Source organism: Halichoerus grypus, chromosome 10 (assembly GCF_964656455.1).
Source record: "Halichoerus grypus chromosome 10, mHalGry1.hap1.1, whole genome shotgun sequence".
NCBI classification, from domain to species: domain Eukaryota; kingdom Metazoa; phylum Chordata; class Mammalia; order Carnivora; family Phocidae; genus Halichoerus; species Halichoerus grypus.
In genome coordinates, this window is record NC_135721.1 from 111,407,464 (window position 1) to 111,426,572 (window position 19,109).

The following is a 19,109-nucleotide window of genomic DNA, read 5'->3' on the forward strand; positions in this document are numbered from 1 at the left end:
ACTCGTGAGGAAACCGTGGGGCACAGAGGTGAGGTCATGCGCTCAAGGTCACGGGGTGGCGCCTGAGGCTGCCCCCGGCAACCTGGTCCTTCCATGTATGAGTTGGGTATCAGTTGGATGGCACGGAGCCCTCCCTTTGGGAGGGAGCCAGGAGCCAAAGAGCCTTTGTGCAGCGTTGAATGAACAAAGCCCTCTGGCGAGGGAGAGCACTACAGGAAACAACCTGCTCCTTACGCAGGTGTCTAAGAAGCCTGTGACTGTTCAGCACCATGTTAGGTCAATACACTTCTCATCAACGGTTCACCAAACACTTTCTTTGAAAACAAGAAAAGAGAATAGACACAAAGGTATTTGGGAAAGGAAACACACACTGTGGGGTCCAGGCAGGGCCCCCTTCCCCTCTCACCCACCTCAAGCCATATGGTTAATTAATCACTCAAAAACCTGCGTGTGAAAATATCACTTCCTTAGGGAGCAGGTCACCACCAGGATCAGGCAGGAGGACACTTTCTGGGGGGCAGGAAATGTTCTATAACTTGATCTGGGTGCTGCTTACATGAATGCATGCAGGTGAAAGATGCTGTGAGCTGGACCCCAAAACCTGTGCATTTTGTGGGAAGTAAATGATACCTCAGTGTAAAGGTACATATTATTTTACTTCTGAATTGCACTCAGGGCGAACTCTTTAACCGCCTTTCCCTGCACCTCTGAGCTTAGTCAGCTCTACATTTTTTTTTTTTAAGAGAGAGAGAGCAAACGCGAGTGGGAGAGGGGGTACGCAGAGGGAGAGGAAGAGACAGGTTCTTAGACAGGCTCCACACCCAGTGCGGAGCCCAATGTGGGGCTCGATCTCACAACCCATGACTGTCGCCCCTTCCAGCTCAGAAGACAAGGGGGGTGTTCTGACAGCCCACTCTCCCCAGCCTGGGTGGTCCTGGGCCCTTTCCTCAGGGAGGTTCAGCCTCACTCCCGTCCTCCTCTCTTCTGCCTGCACCCTGCTGGCACGTTCCCTCCAGCACCCAGCACTGGACACCCCCTCTGCCCACCACTCCCTGACATGTGCCCACCCACTCTCCTCAGCCACCAGAGACCTCGGACCACACCTGATGGTGCCCTTCCTTGCCTTCGAGGCCTCCTGCCTTCAAGCAGTGACCCCACTGGTCACTCTGGTCTCCTCCATGCTCCGCTGCCTGCCCTGCCCTGTCATTCAGCATGTGCCTCAGCTCTTCTCATCACTGTCCCCTTGCTTTTCTGACACTCTCCTTGAGTGACCTCACCTATTCACCCATCTCTGCGTCTCAGGAGAGAACATGTCTCCCTTGTCTCTGACTGTTCCCAAGTGTTCCCCTGGTCCCTTCAACTCAGCATGCTTAAAATCCGGTTTATTATCTTTTTTTTTAAGATTTTATTTATTTATTTGAGAGAGAGAGAGAGCACAAGCAGGGGGAGTGGCAGGCAGAGGGAGAGGGAGAAGCAGGCTTCCCGCTGAGCAGGGAGCCCGATGTGGGGCTCGATCCCAGGACCCTGGGATCATGACCTGAGCCAAAGGCAGACGCTTAACCGACTGAGGCGCCCTGGTTTATTATCTTTATTCCACCATATGTTGGCCTTTCCTGTGTTCGCCATCTCTGCTAATGGCATCACCTCCAGCCAGGCAGAAGACCTGAGGGGGTTTCCAATGCCCTCCCTCCTGAAACCTCACAAGAATCCTGTGGTCCAGGGGCACCTGGGTGGCTCAGTTGGTTAAGCAGTTAAGCTTAAGTCTGCTCAGGTCGTGATCCCATAGTGGCTTCCTGCTCAGCGGGGAGCCTGCTTCTGCCTCTGCCTCTGCCTTCCACTCCCGCTGCTTGTGCACGCTCTCTCTATGTCAAATAAATAAATAAAACCTTAAAAAAAAAAAAAAGAATCCTGTGGTCCTAGAAGACAGGTACTGTCATTCTCCCCATCTTACAGATGAGGACACAGAGGCACGGAGAGGTTCGGGGTTTGCCCAAGAACACACAACGGCACCGGGAGGATTTGAAACCAGAAGCCTCCCCTCATCTCCATTATAATGTCCACTACCCTCTGTAGGGCGGTCACGTGAGGAGCCAATCCCTTCCTGGCCAAGGCACTTACCTTTCTCCAGCAGCTCTAGATATGTCACCTCCCTGTCAGACCCGCTGCTGGGGCTCAGGGCCCCTCCTGACCTGAGTGCACCCACATCCTCTGTGGCTGCCTCCCTCCCAGCCTTGCCCCAGGACACCCCTCCTCCTCCCAGCATGCAACACCCCTGCACCTCTCCTCCGCCCTCCCCACCTTCTCCTGGGAAACTCCCACTTCACTTTTCTCTTTCTTTGTAAAGCTAAAATGTAGGATTATGGACTGTTTGTATCTATTTTTTTTATATACTTATAAGCATTTTTTATTTTTTATTTTTTTTAAAGATTTTATTTATTTATTTATTTGAGAGAGCGAGAATGAGAGAGAGAGAGACAGAGCACATGAGAGGGGGCAGGGTCAGAGGGAGAAGCAGACTCCCTGCTGAGCAGGGAGCCCGATGCGGGACTCGATCCCGGGACTCGATCCCAGGACTCCAGGATCATGACCCAAGCCGAAGGCAGTCGCTTAACCAACTGAGCCACCCAGGCGCCCCTATAAGCATTTTTTAAATAAATGCAATATTTAAAATATTTAAGAAGAAAATGTTTCCTAGCCTCCCCTCTGCCATTCAGTAGGGGGGGGCAGGGGGAGGGGTATGTGTGTGTCCCACAGTGCTTGAACTCCTAGGGCACAGTCACCAAGCACGAGCACTGCATGGTCATGCCCCTGGCTCTCCCAGAAGGGGCCCTCTTTCATTTACTTTGGATCTGAAGTGCTACACTCAGTGTGGGGTGCCCACAGAGCACAGTTTCCATGTCAGGGCACCCGGGTCACTGCATTTGGGCTTGTCGTTAGTGTCTGGCCCCTCCTATGTAAAGTCACAAAGCCACAGGGCTTCATGACAACTGAATCAAATCTGACAGAGGGCTGGGTAACCCATGAAGCTCTGTACCAAGGCTGATTCTTACCCTGCCTGGCAGTGCTTGATGAAATGGTCAGCTGGCGAAAGTGGGGGCACACTCGTCATGTGCACCCCCCATGTCCCCTCGGGAGCACCTGTGCGGAAGGTCGGTGCCACTCTGGCTCACAGGCTTGGGGCTGCAGGGCCCCCAGCTCAGTGGCTCTCCCTTGATCCCCACCCAGCAGCCCGCAAGCGCCCCCAGGCAGGCCCTGGAGGCGGGGGCCAGGGGCACACGGACACTTTTAAGACCTCCTAGGAGAGGCACGGACACCCCCCCCTAAAAACCACAGATCCAGGGACACCTGGATGGCATAGTTGGTGGAGCGTCTAACTCTTGGTTTCGGCTCAGGTTGTGATCTCAGGGTCGGGAGATCGAGCCCCGCGTCCAGCTCCGCACTCAGCGCAGAGTCTGCTTAGGACTGTTTCTCTCCTTCTCCATCTGCCCCTGCCCCCTGCGCTCTTTTGCTCTCTCTGAAAGAAAAAAAGAAAGAGAAAGAAAGAAAGAAAAGAAAAGAAAAGAAGGGCGCCTGGGTGGCTCAGTTGGTTAAGTGACTGCCTTCGGCTCAGGTCATGATCCTGGAGTCCCAGGATCGAGTCCCGCATCGGGCTCCCTGCTCGGCAGGGAGTCTGCTCCTCCCTCTGACCCTCCCCCCTCTCATGTGCTCTCTCTCTCATTCTCTCTCTCTCAAATAAATAAATAAAATCTTTAAAAAAAAAAAAAAGAAAGAAAAGAAAAGAAAAGAAAGGAAAGGAAAGAAAGAAAGAAGAAAGAAAGGAAAAGAAAGAAAAAGAAAGAAGGAAGGAAGGAAGGAAGGAAGGAAGGAAGGAAGGAAGGAAGGAAGGAAGGAAGGAAGGAAGAAAGAAAGAAAGAAAGAAAGAAAGAAAGAAAGAAAGAAAGAAAGAAAGACCCAGAGACCCTCAGGGCGCCTGGCTGGCTCAGCCGGTAGAACATGCTTGATCTCCGGGGTGTAAAGAGCCCCATGTTGGGTGTGGAGATCACTTAAAAATAAAATCTTTAAAAAAAAACACAAAGAACCACGGACTCTCCTCAGAGACCTCCAATCAACAAATAAAAAAACTAAGGCCCCGAAAGGGAACTTGTAGAATAGACAGGAGAACCCTGGCACATCTCCCCTTTTCCCTCTGAGACAGGCACTGATGGTCAGGTCAGGGTTCCCAAGAAATGCTATGGAACCCATATTCATGACTGATTGATTGATTGATTGATTGATTGATTTTAGAGAGAGAGAAAGAGCACAAGCAGGAGGAGCAGACGGAGAGGAAGAATCCGGCTGAGTGCAGAGCGCGACGTGGGGCTCTATCCCCCGACCCTGAGATCATGACCTGAGCCGAAATCAAGAGCTGGATGTTTAACCAACTCCACCACCCAGGCGCCCCCATGACCCACCTCTTTAAAAGACTTTTGAGGGGCGCCTGGGTGGCTCAGTCGTTAAGCGTCTGCCTTCGGCTCAGGTCATGATCCCAGGGTCCTGGGATCGAGCCCCACATTGGGCTCCCTGCTCAGCAGGGAGCCTGCTTCTCCCTCTCCCTCTGTCTACCACTCTGCCTACTGTGCTCTCTCTGTCAAATAAATAAATAAAATATTTTTAAAAATAAATAAATAAATAAAAAATAAAAGACTTTTGAAAGAGAAAAATGAATCTATTTTCCTTTACCCTGTATCAACGAAAGGTGAATTTTCCTTTCCTCCATTTAAAACCTGGTCAGGTTTTTTTTTCTTTTTTTTTTTTTTTAACAAGGAAACTCTTTTTACATTGATATGAAAAGATGTCAAGACGTATTAGGTAAAAAGCAAAAGGGGAAACTTGATAAAATTATTTTTCTTAAAAGCAGGAGTAGACAATTGTGGGGATCTTTTCTCAATGTATATGGATATCGAATCAGCATGGTGTACGCTTCAAATATGCTACAAATTTATTTGTCAATTATAGCTCAATAAAGCTGAAGGAAAGAAAGCAAGGGGTAGAACAGCATGGACGACAGGCTTCCACTGCATACCAAAGGGGGAGGTGACCACATCGCTTCTGAGCTTCTCCAGGTCACAGGAGACTGAAAGCAAGCACCGCCTGAAGGAGCGGAACTGGGCAGCTTGGGTCTGGCCCGAAGGAGACATTTACTCTGTATGCCAAAAAAGTATCACGGACAAAGTACTTTTTGACTTTTGAACTGCCTAAATACACTGCCTGCTCAAACATAAACACCATAAAAATCGTGGTCAAAGTTGACACACTCAGGGTCCTCCAAGACCCAGCTGCCAAACACCAACACCAAACCACGCTAGTTAGGAGCCATCTCATCTCCGGGTCAGGCACATGCCAACCGTCCCTGCCCTCACCTCACTTTGTTCATCTGTGAGCTGGGGATTTCTTATCCTTTCCTGTCCACATCACAGTATGGCTGTAAAACTCAAATTAATGGGGCCAGGAGCTATGCCCCCAGAGCTGGTACTCGGAGTCTAGTGGATATAAACAAAGATGCCTTTAAGTATTCCTATTACTTGCCTTTATGTGTATCACCCCCAGGAGAAAAATTAAGCTCTAAAGAGAGAAAAAGTCTGATGCACAAAGGATGTTCTTTACAATATTCTTTAAACTCGGTAAAACCTAAATATCCAACTGTAGGGGAATGGCTTAGTCCACAGTAGAACACTTGCATTCATGAGTAATGATGGTTTGGAAGACTACAGAAGATATGTAAAAGCCCTTAAGGTATTATACATCCAGAGGAAAAGAAGGGTCTGAAGTCACATACGTAGTACAATTATGGACACGTGAAAACACACATAGCCATCTGTGGTCGAGATACTTCAGGTAGCCCCAGGATGTCCGCCTCCTGGTGGTCATGCCCTCCCGTGATCCCCTCCTCTTGAGTGGAACAGAACCCATGACTCGCTTCTAACCAAGAGAATATGGCAGAAGCGATAGGATGGATGGGGTTTTGTGTACATAAGTGCATACTTATAAGACTGTAGCACACATCTTGCTGGAGTTGCGATCTCCCCAGCTACCCTGAGCCTTGGAATCCACCATGTTGGTGAGTCCCACGTGGCCAGGAACCGTGGGCAGCTGGAGGAGCTGAAAGCAGTCGCCGGCCAATAGCCAAGAGGAAACAGAAGCCTTCAGTCCTGCAGCTGCAAAGAACTGAATCCTGCCAGCAACCTGAGTGGATCCTTTCCCCGGCAAGCCCCGGATGATACCACAGCCCCGGCCTAGCGAGACCCCGAGCAGAGGAGCCAGCTGAGCCATGCCCAGACCCCTGGCCCACCGGAACTGTGAGACACTAAATGTGTGGTTTACGCCACTGCGTGTGCAAGAACACTGTCACACAGCAAGAGATAATAAACCATACATATGAAATTGTTTGGAAGAAACTATACCAAAATGCTGACAGTGGTTATATCTGGGAGCTTGGATCAGGGGTATTGCTTTTCTAGATATGAAATAGCCTCCTATAGGCTTACAATATTTATATAACAACAGAAAGTTTTAAAAAGTTTAAAGACACTGGATGAAAAACTGCTTGTCAATTCTGAACCCTGCACACCCCCAGGTATGGGTCCCACCCTGTGCAGAAACCAGAAACGGAGCCTGCAAGGCGGCTTTACCTCTGGTCGAGTCAACATCATCCTCAAACATTTTCTCCATCTTGGCCATGTGTAGCGGGGTAAACAGTTGAGACTCATGTTGGCTAAGGGTGATGGATGATGCCGGGGAGCTAAGAACCTCCTCGCTCTTCTGGAATCCACCTGGGGTGGATACCTGAAACAAAGAGGACTATAAGAACTGGGGAGTGAGAGGGTTGATTTCCTGAGCTGAACATTTCTAAGCACATCTTATTGAAATAGAGACTCTTCGCGGGGAGGACAGTGTATGTAGGGTTACAGTGAGGCAAATGAATAAATCTTTAACACTTTTAGACTGAGGAAGACCAAGAAAGATCTAGACTGTCTGTCCTGACTTTGGGGAGTTCACTACTGGTCCCCTTTTGCAGATGCCGTGACTGAGGCTCAGCAAAGTTAGCGGACACGGACAAGGTCTCACCTACACAGACCAGGACTCCAATTTATAAGGTGCTTCCGTTCAGTAACTGTATTGTTTCAATCTTCAGTGCTCAGAATTCAAGACCCCAAGGAATCCAGCTCCATCTTCCCCAGCCAAATTGATTTGGTCCTGAGCATCCCAGACGCCCGCCTGGGTCAGGGTCAGATCAAATCATCTGCACACACACCAAAGCTCCCGGAGACACCCCTGATAAGGGCTTTCCGCTTCCTCCTCCCATTGTCTCCCCATGCCCCCCACATAGCCTATTCTGCCCTCTCCAGCCTATCCAGCCTATCCAGCTATCAACAATGAACACCCCCTCTCTGTAGCCCCTACATATCCTTAACACAATGTTTCAGGTCACGAAAGGCTCAGGTCATCAAAGACTGCTTCCCCCAAAGGATGCCAGGAGTGGACCATGGGATAACCACTGAATGTCTGTTGCTCACTGAAACGCACTGCGTTGGGTCTTGGGCATTCAAGACTTTGGTTCAAAGAGCTAAAAGACATTGTGGAGGAAGTTGGATGGCTCACTCTCCCCACCGCAACCCCACCAAACCAGCAAACGTGCTCATCCTCCTGTGAACTTCTGTTCATTCCCTCATGGTCTATACACGTTTGTTGAGTGTCAGGTACTGTGGGTACACGAGTGCACACAGTGAAGACCTGCCTTCCTGGAGCCCAACAGGAGAGCTAATTAATACTCCCACAGCCACACAGGCCTCAGATTAGACATCTCAGCACCATCTTTGGCTCTTCCCTTCTCCTTCTATGCATTCTTACTGTCCCTCCAGCTGATTTTTACTAGGGTCCTCCTCCTATACCTAACCTCTGGTCCCCCACATCCCTGGCCCATCCCAAACACTGGCCTTGTGCTGGGACAAGTATAGGGATGTCCCCTAACTGGGACCAGAGTTTGGCCTTCCTTTCCCCTCCACCTCCCCACATTGGGATCAATCACCTTTCTGGAAGACAAATCTGATTATAACTTTACCCCAGTTCTGACACTTCCCAGGCTACTACCACGCCCCCCACCCCCACTCCTGAGTGTGGCACTCAAAGCCCTTTGCGTTGTAGCCCTGACCTGTCTTTCTAGTTTCAATGCTCACACCATGGTCCAGGCACACCAACTGCTCTCCATCATCCCCAAACGCAGCAAGCATTCCACTTTTACTCACGTTCCCTCTATGCAATGCAGACCATCTCCCCTTGACGTGAACTCCTACCCACTCTTCAAACCCTGGCTCAAATGACACCTCCTCCAAGGAGCTTTTCCATAACTTTCAGGTGACAGTCATCCCTGCCAACTCCATGCTCCCAAACCCTTTGTTCATATCTGCCATGCATGCATGATACTTGTGCATGTCTGTCCATACGTGTAGACAGCAAGGGAAACACACAGCTGTAGAGTCCCAGAGCTCTGGGTTAGAATTCTGCCTGGCTCCCTACTTCCAAGCTAATTTACCTTGGGCACATCACATCACTTCTCTGAGCCACACGTTTCTCATCTGCAAAACAGAGACCCGCAGTACCCACTTTGCAGGTTGTGGTAGTACCTACATGACCCCCGAACACATTGGCAGTCTCAGCAGACTGTAGTTACGCAATAAATGATAGCTCCTATTATTACTCCTGTCTCCTAGTGAGCTCTTTGAAGGCAAGGACATATTTAGTTTATCTTAATTTAATCTTAATTTAACTTGTACTAATGATCTCTCTATTCTCCGGCCCCAAGCATACAATAGACACTAATTGCTTATCTTAGGCTTGAGGGTAATGTCTACAGCCTTTTCCCTACTGCCACAACTTGGCTGGACAAAATTAAGGATAGTCCCTGCAGAGACTGCAAATTGGTAGCCTCAGATTTGTTGCATTTGGCCAACATAGTGCTTTAAAAGGGAAAACCAGCCTGCTGCCATGCACAGGTAACTTACCTACCTGGCCTTGTGAATATCTGAGTTTGCTACCCTGATGCAGAGACTGATAACTGATAGACTTCTGAGCTAATGAGCGACACCTGGGCGGCTCTGGAATGCCCCTCCCCTTTACCAACCTCAAATAGTTTTCTTACCTTTTGAGACTGAGGGCTCTCTCTTAAGTCCTCGGAAGACACTGGTCTTGACCTAGAAAAGGGAATCATGGTCACTTTATTCCAACTTTCTAAGACCATGTGGGAGGCTGACCTAGCTAGGTCACAAGAGGGTGGAAAAGAAGTCAGGGTCGGGGGTCGGGGACCGCTGCCCTGTACCCACAGACACCCCCAGCACGCATCTGATGAGCATCCTTTTTCCCCAGGAGCTCCTCCAGCAGGAAGCTTTTCCCAAGCCTATCCCTGTGAGCCTTCTTTCCCAATGGGAAGGAGTTGTCCTATTGAAGCCCTGGGGCTTCTCAAGTGAATGCCAGAGGATTCCTAAAGCAGGTCACACTTTCTACAGAATTAGAAGGGGCTTAGGAGGCCATGCAGTTAGGAGACCAACTACAATTCACATACCAGGAAAAGAATGTCCAGGGGCAGGCACATGTCCAAAGGGTCAAACACAGGGTCCGGAGATGGGGAAGGATGGCCCTACTTTCCACTTCCTCCCCCTTCCCCCACCTGCCCTCCCGTGCGCCTGGAGACAGGACTTCTATGGAAGGACGGAATCCTCCTCACTGAAACATGGGATCACGTGAGAGTATGGGAGAGGTCTGGTCCACAGAGTTCTACTCTGAGAATAGAAAGGACATATTTCTACTGGGTCAGTGGCTCCTCCATGTAAGATGGAAGACAGCACTTTGTTAGGATTATTTGAGTGTCAGTCTGCCTCACCAGCAAGAATCCAAAGAGCTTTTTAGGATGGCAGGGGAATGGCCAGGAAAGAGTCAAGCCCCAGACAGGCTCAGGGGACAGAGCTAATGAGCCAGACTGGCTTGACAAAGGGCTCCTGAGGGTGTGGGGAGGGGAGGAATAGTGGGAGAGAAGAGAGGAAAGAAAAATGGAAGCAGAATGTAGAAGCTCCAGTATTTTGCCAGGGAGTCCGAGCAGGATGAAGGGCAATTATGGAAACTCATCAGCATAAGCGGAGGGAAGATTGAAGACTGGCCAACAGTGTCCCAACCTAAATTGTCTTGGCGGCAGCTCAGATGTGAAAACCAAAGGAGAGAAAGGAGCCAAAGGAAAGGAAATCTGGAAGCCAAGAACCAGGGTAACTGAGGGTAACATTTCCAGGAAAGGCAGCAAGGAGGGAAAGTGGCTTCATGCATGTGATGCTGGGCTGTCCAATTAGAAATGAGAAACAAATACCTGGAAATATGGGGCCTGAAACTGATGACTGGCTATATTTAGGGGATAGAAAGAGGAGGGGAAACATGCAAAAGACAGGAGGAAGGGAGCCTCAGAGTGGACGGAGAGGGTAAGAAAAAGACAAGGCCACTGAACACAGCCATTAAAGGTCACTGAGGAAAAAAGCTGCAGGAGTGGATTGATAGATCCACTTCTGTTAAGAATATTGTGCATGGGGGCACCTGGGTAGCTCAGTTGGTTGAGCGTCTGCCTTTGGCTCGGGTCATGATCCTGGGGTCTGGGATTGAGCCCCATGCCAGGCTCTCTGCTCAGTGGGGAGCATGCTTCTCTGCCTGCCGCTCCCCCTGCTTGTGCTGTCAGGTAAATAGATGAAATCTTAAAAAAAAAAAAAAAAAGAATATTGTGTATGTATATGTTGGCACATGCATAGAAACAGAGCCTGGAAAAATACACTCCAAATTTAGTGGTGGTTATCTCTGGCAGGTGAGATTATGGAGGATTTCTATAGTCTAAATCATGCATTTCTCCATTTTTAATTCAAAAAACATTCATGGCAATCTTTAGGATTTATTTCAGCGGAGCAGGTCAAGTGGTGGGTAGCGATTTACATCACTCATCTGTGAAAGACCACTGGCTGGGATTGGTCGCTGCAGCATCATTCGTAGCGGCAAAAAATAAGGCAAATTGGCTATGGAAGTGGAGCGGCTGAGTGAATCAGTACGCCTGCGCTCAGAACATCCCCATAGCACTCAAAAGGCTGAACCTGGCCTTCAGCAGAGGACTAGCAGGGATTTCCAATAGGTAGTAATAAGTAAGAAAAGATGCAAAAAGTGCACAGTACGATGCCAATTTTTATAAAAGAATGACAAATAGGTATGTATTTACACATATAAGAACATGTGTGTACATACACACACATACATACACACATTTGTAAACAGGACTACCCTTAACAATTATGGGGCCGAGAACAAGAGAACAAATATAGGTCCACAGAGCAAGTGGTTTTAAGTAGTTAGAAATCAAGTTAATATACTATTAAATAAAGCACATTCTCTTCTTCTACCTTGACAAATACTTTCCATAACCTGGAAAACCAGTTTCAAATTTACAGTTCTTGAACTCCTCAGCAAAGTGCCAGAATTTGGCAGTGTGGACAGAACCAGCTTCCAAGTCCTCTGCCCACCCACCCCACTCAACCCGTCCTGGTTAAGGGGCTTGTGGATGGTGGCAGGTTGACAGACACCCCAGCCCACATGCAAGCCACACCTCACCTCCACTGCTCCACGGCCACCTCAAACCTAAGGGGCTGCCCTCAAAAATTATGCACTGGGCAACAGGCCCACAAAGAATCAGATTCAAAGCACTTTGGGCAGGGGACTCCAGTATTTAGAGCTGTCAGGGCTGGGGGGGGGCTCTAAGGGCCATTAGTAGGACCATTGGTGAAATTTGAACACGGACTCTATATTCTTTTCTTTTTAAAAGATTTTTTATTTATTTGACAGAGAGATACACAGCGAGAGAGGGAACACAAGCGGGGAAGTAGGAGAGGGAGAAGCAGGCTTCCCGCTGAGCAGGGAGCCCGATGCAGGGCTCGATCCCAGGACCCTGGGATCATGACCTGAGCCGAAGGCAGACTCTTAATGACTGAGCCACCCAGGCGCCCCAAGACTCTATGTTCTTAGGTAATAATCAAATTAATGTTTCCTGTTTTTGACTACTGTACTGTGGTTATAAGAGAGAATGTTCTTGGGGCGCCTGGATGGCTCAGTCCGTTGAGCGTCTGCCTTCAGCTCAGATCATGTCCCAGGGTCCAGGGATCAGGGCCCACACTGGGCTCCCTGCTCAGCGGGGCGTCTGCTCCTCCCTCTCCCTCTGCCCCTCCACCCAACTTGTGTTCTCTCTCAAATAAATAAAATCTTAAAAAAAAGAGAGAATGTCCTTGTTCTTAACACACACGAGTATTAAGGGCAAAAGGGTACAATGTAATTTATTCTCAAGAATTCAACAAACATGTATAATGATAAAGCAAAATGTTCACAATCTGGACAAATGCGAGTTCTTTATACCATTCTTACAACTATTTAAATATTTTTGTTTCAAATTACTAAAAGTTTCATGAGTGATAAGTATGTGTCTCACCAAAACACCCTTCTCTGTGTATGTTCATGGACCAAACAAGTGGAAAAATACTGATTGAGGGCAAGAGACACCCAAGAGAAAAGTTAAGAGTAAGAATAAGTAGCAGAGAGAAATACTAGTACTCTACTAGTGAAGGAAAAAAATTGAGATGTAGAATTAAACTTCTAGGGGCACCTGGGTGGCTCAGATGGTTAAGCGTCAGATGGTTAAGCGTTGGCTCAGGTAGTGATCCCAGCATCCTGGGATCAAGCCCCGCTTTGGGCTCCCTGCTCAGTGGGGAGCCTGCTTCTCCCTCTGCCTCTGCCCCTCCCCCTGCTCATGCTCTCTCATGAATAAAATCTTAAAAAAAAAAAAATTAAATTTCTATCTAGAATTAGAGAACAGGTTAAGATAAGAAGCCATCCCCATTGGCCTCCATCTGCTCCTCACCTTTCCCTGCTCTGGGGGACGTGGCGGGGTGGAGCACGCCACAAACCTGGAAACGGGAGAGATTGGAACAGCCACTAGGGGAGCATACCAGGTATGGGAAGAGAATCATTGGTTTGCGGAATTGGCGTGTAAGAATTCATACGGGCAGATGACTTAAGGCCAAACACGGTTACAGCTGTCCTGGAAACAGAGATGCCCTCCTGTTCAGCCTTTGGTTGCAGGCAAATGCACCTTGGGGCCCGTGTGTCCAATCTTTGGGAGACGTTAACTCCAAACCCTCACTCACCCTGAACCAGTGTGTTCTCCCCAGGTAACCTTGCTGGCTACATTTGACAGAGGTATGCTGGTTTTCGACTTCCATTTCAACTGAGACATCTTGGCGCTGTCCCGGAGTCCCAAGGAGCTCCTCTATGAAGTCACTGCAGAACTCCGAGGGCTTCCGCAGAGTCAGCTGGCCACGTTTAGAACCAGGAGAACGAGACAGTTCCACGTGCAGAACACAAAACGGAACATCAGAATCCATCCCACAAACCACACCACACAGCCATCTTTCATCCAATGTGAGACATTCTCTTTATTGATAGAAGTTGAGCTTACAGCAACGACAGGAGCTACAGCACACTCAGACAGGACAAGTATGAGTACAACATGCCCCGTAGGACATACACAGCACAGTGCCCACCTCTCACGGAAACGGTGGGAAATGCCAGGGGGCCTTATAAAGGAGGATTCACCAAAACCAAAAGGCCAATTGGCCCCCACAGTTGGGACACGGAAGGCACAGCTCTCTATGCTGTCCTCTGCGTGAGCTCCAATTCTTTGACAAGAGGAAGGCTACAACAGCATTGTGGATGGGGGTCCTTCGATCTAACCTCAGAGAGGCCTGGACTAGATGCAGTACTGTTCAATCTCGGTCCATGGCACAACACAACAGGGTGACTTGGTCAAAGATAAATCTGTTGGGAAGATTTCAACCAGGGACATGGATACCCGGGTTTAAAGATACCCAGGTTAAATCCTATTTCGTGACCTAGATGTTACCAAAATGTTAATTTACCACCAAACAAGACATTCTCCCCAGATCTATACCACAAAGACAACACCAACATACAAAAAAAGAAGTCTGCTCCCATTTCATCAATAATGGAGACACAATTTTGTCACACTGTAGAATATTAAAAGTAGAGTGGTTCAATGAAATGTCATAAAAGGTACAACTCTTTAAAATCAGTTTTATTAAACTAGGTATTAATACTAGAAGGATTTACTGAAAAAAGAAAACAAGGCAAATGGTTCCACATTTGACTGTTTCCCACTCTTCTTGGCTTTCATTTTCCAGGCCAATGTTACTATTTCTATGTATTCCTGCACTTGTCAATTTTTCGATATGAGCCTAAAATATGCTAAATTCTGTCATAATAAATATATTTCTCCTTCCCTGGGAAGAAACAGGAGAAAAAGGGGGAAATATTAAGATGCATTCCACTCTTTAGGTAAAGAAAGCTCAGAAAACTCCCACCTAAAAAGAATGAAAATATGACCATCAATAACTCAGGTTAAAAAACCAAAAGACACAACAGGACAAAACAAAACCCAAAAAACTAAAAATAAAAGTGGGAAGGAAGATGTTCACAAGTAAAATCTCCTAAGGGCCCCTGGGTGGCTCAGTTAAGCATCCAACTCTTGATTTCAGCTCAGGTCGTGGGATGGAGCCCCTGTGTTGAGCCCCACTTGCAGCAGGGAGTCTGTTTGGGATTCTCTCCCTCTGCCCCTCCCCACCCCTACACTCTCTAAAATAAATCTTTAACACAAGTTCAAATGCCAAAGATTTCAAAGTACCATGATTTAAAAAAAAAAAAAACAAAAGATTCTCAATGTGCTTCATTAAGTACTTACCCACCTCCTCCCCCCAAAAGAAAACACTTCTTAAGGACTGGGGGGAAAATATTAAATCACAGAATTAGAAATTCTTAGGAAATTTTTTAAAATTATTTTTATTTCATTCAACATTGAATTACTTCTTCTCTCAGCCTTTAAAATTAATAGGGAGGGTGGTGCACACAGAGGCAAGCTGGGATAGCCTACAGCTACCTGTAAAAAACACAAACAGTTTATTCCATTCAACCATGCAGGATTCAGATTTTAAACTAAAAACAGCAGTCATATGTAATTATACATTTAACTCTCCCATCCTTTTATAGAAAAACATATAAAATACAAAAAAAAAAAAGGTAGTATTGGGTTAGAAACCTTTAGAATGCTAAAATCCAGATGGACCATGAGGTATGACAGACCTTAAAACACTAGCACTACCTCAGAATAAATCAACAGGGCCCCCACATGAGAACTATGAATACAAACGTAGTAAAACTACTGGTGAGCAAGGAAGGGAGGAAAGGAACCTGCAGGTCACTCAAACCCAACTAGGATAAGCCACAGCAGATCCCAGTGCAGCATATCTAGAGTCTTGTACTACACGGCCGTTCGGGGATGGGCGTACAGTAGGCCCCCTTCCCCAGATTCACTCTCCACGGCCTGTCACCCACAGCCAACTGCGGCCTGGAAGCAGAAGGTCAGCAGTAGCCTAACACTACGTCACAGTGCCTACGTCATTCGCCTGACTTCACCTCCACACGTGGACGTTTCACCATCTCCCATCATCACAAGAAGGGGGGAGGATGGCACGCTAAGATCCTCTGAGAGACCATATTCATTGACCTTTTATTACAGTATACTGTTCCACTTGTTCTATTATTAGTTGTTGCTAATCTCTTACTGTGCCTGATTTATAAATTATTTTATCATAAGTATGTCTGTATAGGAAAAAACGTAGGACACAGAGGAATCGGTACTGGCTGCGGTTTCGGGCATCCACTGGGGGTCTTGGAAATGTCTCCTCTGCAGCTACGGTGGGACTGCTGTATTAGCAAAGCTCTCCCTGCAGCTTGCAGCCAAATGCGGGTTAAACTACTTGTTACTTCTCCTGTCAAAGCTTCTTTTACAAACTTTTTTTAAAAGTAGGCTCCATGCACAGCGTGGAGCTCGATGCAGAGCTTGAACTCACAACCCTGAGATCAAGACCTGAGCTGAGGGGCACCTGGGTGGCTCAGTCAGCTGGGTGACCAACTCTTAGTTTGGTTCAGGTCATGATCTCAGGGTTGTGAGATGGAGCCCCCATGCTGGGCTCCACATTGGGCTCTACACTGGCCATGGAGCCTGCTTGGGATTCTTTCTCTCCCTCTCCCTCTGCCCCTCCCCACCCTTCTTTCTCCCTCTCTAAAAAATAAAATGACCTGAGCTGAAATCGGGAGTCAGATGCTTAACCAACTGAGCCACCCAGGCACCCCTAGAGTCAAAACTTTTATTAAAACACAGAGAAATTGTACACTTTACAATTTCATTGTCAGTGAGAATTTTTTTCAAACTTCCACATACAAAGTGTATGCAGCTGATGCTAAGAAAGATCGTGTTTTTCTCTGAACCAAAGCTGTCCCTCTCCTGATGAAAACTGGCCCCAGGGGCATCATTTGCCAGAACTAGGCACTCCTCCATTCTTTTCTGCGATCAGCTTTTCACAGACCTAAGTAACTGTCTCTGGTCCAAAAGAGATCTTGGGGAAACCATCCTTGGCCCACTCCCCACTGAACCAATGAAAAACTGTGCTCTGGAGACCTGGGATGCAGGCCTGGAGGAGGACCGTGGTCTCAACTGCTGGTCCCACTGACTCCCTCATTCATTTTGTTAAAGGTCAGAGGACTCAAGCCACACACTCCCTTTATACATTCAGTCTACCCACTTGTATGCTTAACCCTGGACTTAACTTTAATAGTCTACACTGCAATTTTGTGAGTCACACACTAAGGCTGAATCTTAGAAACTCCCCTCTGCCCCCACTGAAAACTAGGAAGAACCATAAAGCCAGCTCTGTTAAGACTTACCCGGATGGGCTGAATCACACCTACCAACTTCCCAAATCTCATTCTACAACCAGAACTGAAAGTTAGGGTTAGGGTTAGTAAAAAGAATAAATTCCTCTTCCTCCTCTTGCTCATGCCTGCACCCAGCTTATCCCAACAATGCCTGCAGACTGGGGAAAACACTTCAAATAAACCAGGAAAAGGGAGGAATTTTTTTTTAATTTTTAAAGTAAGACGTGACAGAACTGCCAACTGCTGACAGATCACTCTGCAATTCTAAATCTCTCGATACCATCTACAAAGTTCTAGGCTTTGGTGGCTAAGCTACACTGTGGGAACTCAGAAGTAGGACATCGTCCTAAATTTTACCTCAACACTGACCACAGGCTCAGGTTCATGTGGTTCAAGCCATTACTTCTACTTCCATGCTCTCTGTTGACACCAGCCAGATTTGGGTCACCCGCACTAATCTCATTAGGTTCATCAGGCTTAAAGCCTAGGTTGTGTTTGTGGACTATGGTGAACTGTGGTAAATATCACAAAAGGAGCTCCTCATACCGAACCTTGTAAAATACTCCTTAAAGAAAAACTTCTCTAGAGTCACTTTGGTTATAGCAAAACTGCTTCCTGTCCAACACCATATTACATTCTAGAGAGTACACCTTGAAGAAAATACAAGTTTTTAAATCAATGAATGTGAATTACTGAATCACTGAATCTTCATTTCAAAGAAAATGGTGAAATGTGTGTTTAGACTTCAATTTCCCTCAGGAAAAACAGGATGAAAATCATAGTCTGAAAACCTAAAGGAGCACCACCTCAATACCACCACCAAGCTGAAAAAGAAACAGTAAAGGAACTTGTTACTTATTTTACAAAGTACTGGAAGCCTATCTTAAGCAGTGCCCTCCTGAATTTTCAGGATACAAAAACCCTGTCCTAAACTTTTCAGATCTAGAAATTCTGGAGAATGTCAGCTGATCTGAAGAACCTATGCGGGGCTTTCTAACGTTGTGGCTGCTTCTTCTAGCAGCTCATACTGATCCCAACAAGTACCCAGTGAGTGAGGCACTTCAGCCAACATCATCATCCCCATTTTGCAGGTCAGAACAAGAGAGATCAATTAGCTGAGAAGTCACAAAGTTAGGAGGGACCTGCAAGGACTCAAATCTGATGTTCCCCCATCAGAATCACACTTGAACTTGCAGGCACGTATGTAAGGCCAAAGTACAAGTCTGAGGGCTACATCAAGCCCATGTCGCCTGAGGTACATAGTAAAATGCAGATTTTCAATCTTCCAACTCAATTTCTGGAGATGGACTTCAGAAATATGTCAGTCAAGTTCCCCAGGTGATTCTGAAGCCCATTAGTTTGAGGACCACCAGCCTGAGTGAATCATAAATCCCAATCCAGCCAGAGGACCCATGTGTTTACCTTTCCTCAAGCAACAGAGAACTCGCCAAGCAAACCAAACAGCTTATTCAAGTTAACTGCACCAAGTGACCTAACCTGAACTAGTCCTATCAAGACTTTATAGGCCTCAGCCTAAAGAACAAGGTCAATAGACTTAGGCCAGAGGTACACAGAGGATCAGCTTCACTCCTTCCAAGGTAACTTCTTAGTTGACATTACCCTATAGTGTCTTCACCAACTCCAAGCATGCCTGGAGGTATCTTCTTGTAGACTGCCAACACATGGGGTGTCAAATTCCTTCTCAAGGTGCACAACATTTCAAGAAAGGTATCATACCACTAATTTCTAGGGGAAGTAATGTGGATTTAACCCTAGGCAAAATCATCAAGTTGGGTTTACAGAGCATCCATAATTGTGGCAAGAACCCTAAAGATCATACAGAAACTACCTCCTACCCATTTAACTTTATTTCATACTGAAAATGGCAGCAAGTCTCCTTTTGAACTCATTTCTTATAGCATAGAATTTTAAAAGGGAGGGGAAAATGATGACAATTTCAGGTTATTTCATAGATTCAGACTGTGTCACTGCCTTTGAAACATACTTTCAGGGGAGGGGGGGGAAAGTATCTCCCCATGGTACCCAGCAAGCACTGTCCTGCTGCAGTTCTCAGGAGGAATCCGCCTGAAAAGGCTTCAAGGCTGCGGGGCCAAGCCTTGGACTTCTCAAAGACCTCTCACAGTAACATGAGAATGTCTAACAGCAGGAGACTGAGAAATGTGAAGAACGGAGAAAAAAGGAACAGGCTTAGAAATAAGTAC

The 19,109-nt window shown here is 47.1% G+C and overlaps 1 protein-coding gene across 1 annotated transcript in view; it reads right to left on the reverse strand.

Annotated features, from left to right (window-relative positions):
* The window catches only part of EFCAB8 (EF-hand calcium binding domain 8), a 67,203-nt gene extending 48,109 nt beyond the window's left edge, over positions 1-19,094 (reverse strand). Inside the window, exons 1-3 of the mRNA XM_036093254.2 lie at positions 13,245-19,094; positions 9,176-9,227; positions 6,669-6,822 (exon numbers count right to left, since the gene is read on the reverse strand). Of these exons, the coding sequence (XP_035949147.2) occupies positions 6,669-6,822; positions 9,176-9,227; positions 13,245-13,333 (295 nt within the window). The 5' untranslated portion in view covers positions 13,334-19,094. The remainder of the gene's footprint in view (positions 1-6,668; positions 6,823-9,175; positions 9,228-13,244) is intronic.
* Between the last annotated feature and the right edge of the window lie 15 nt (positions 19,095-19,109).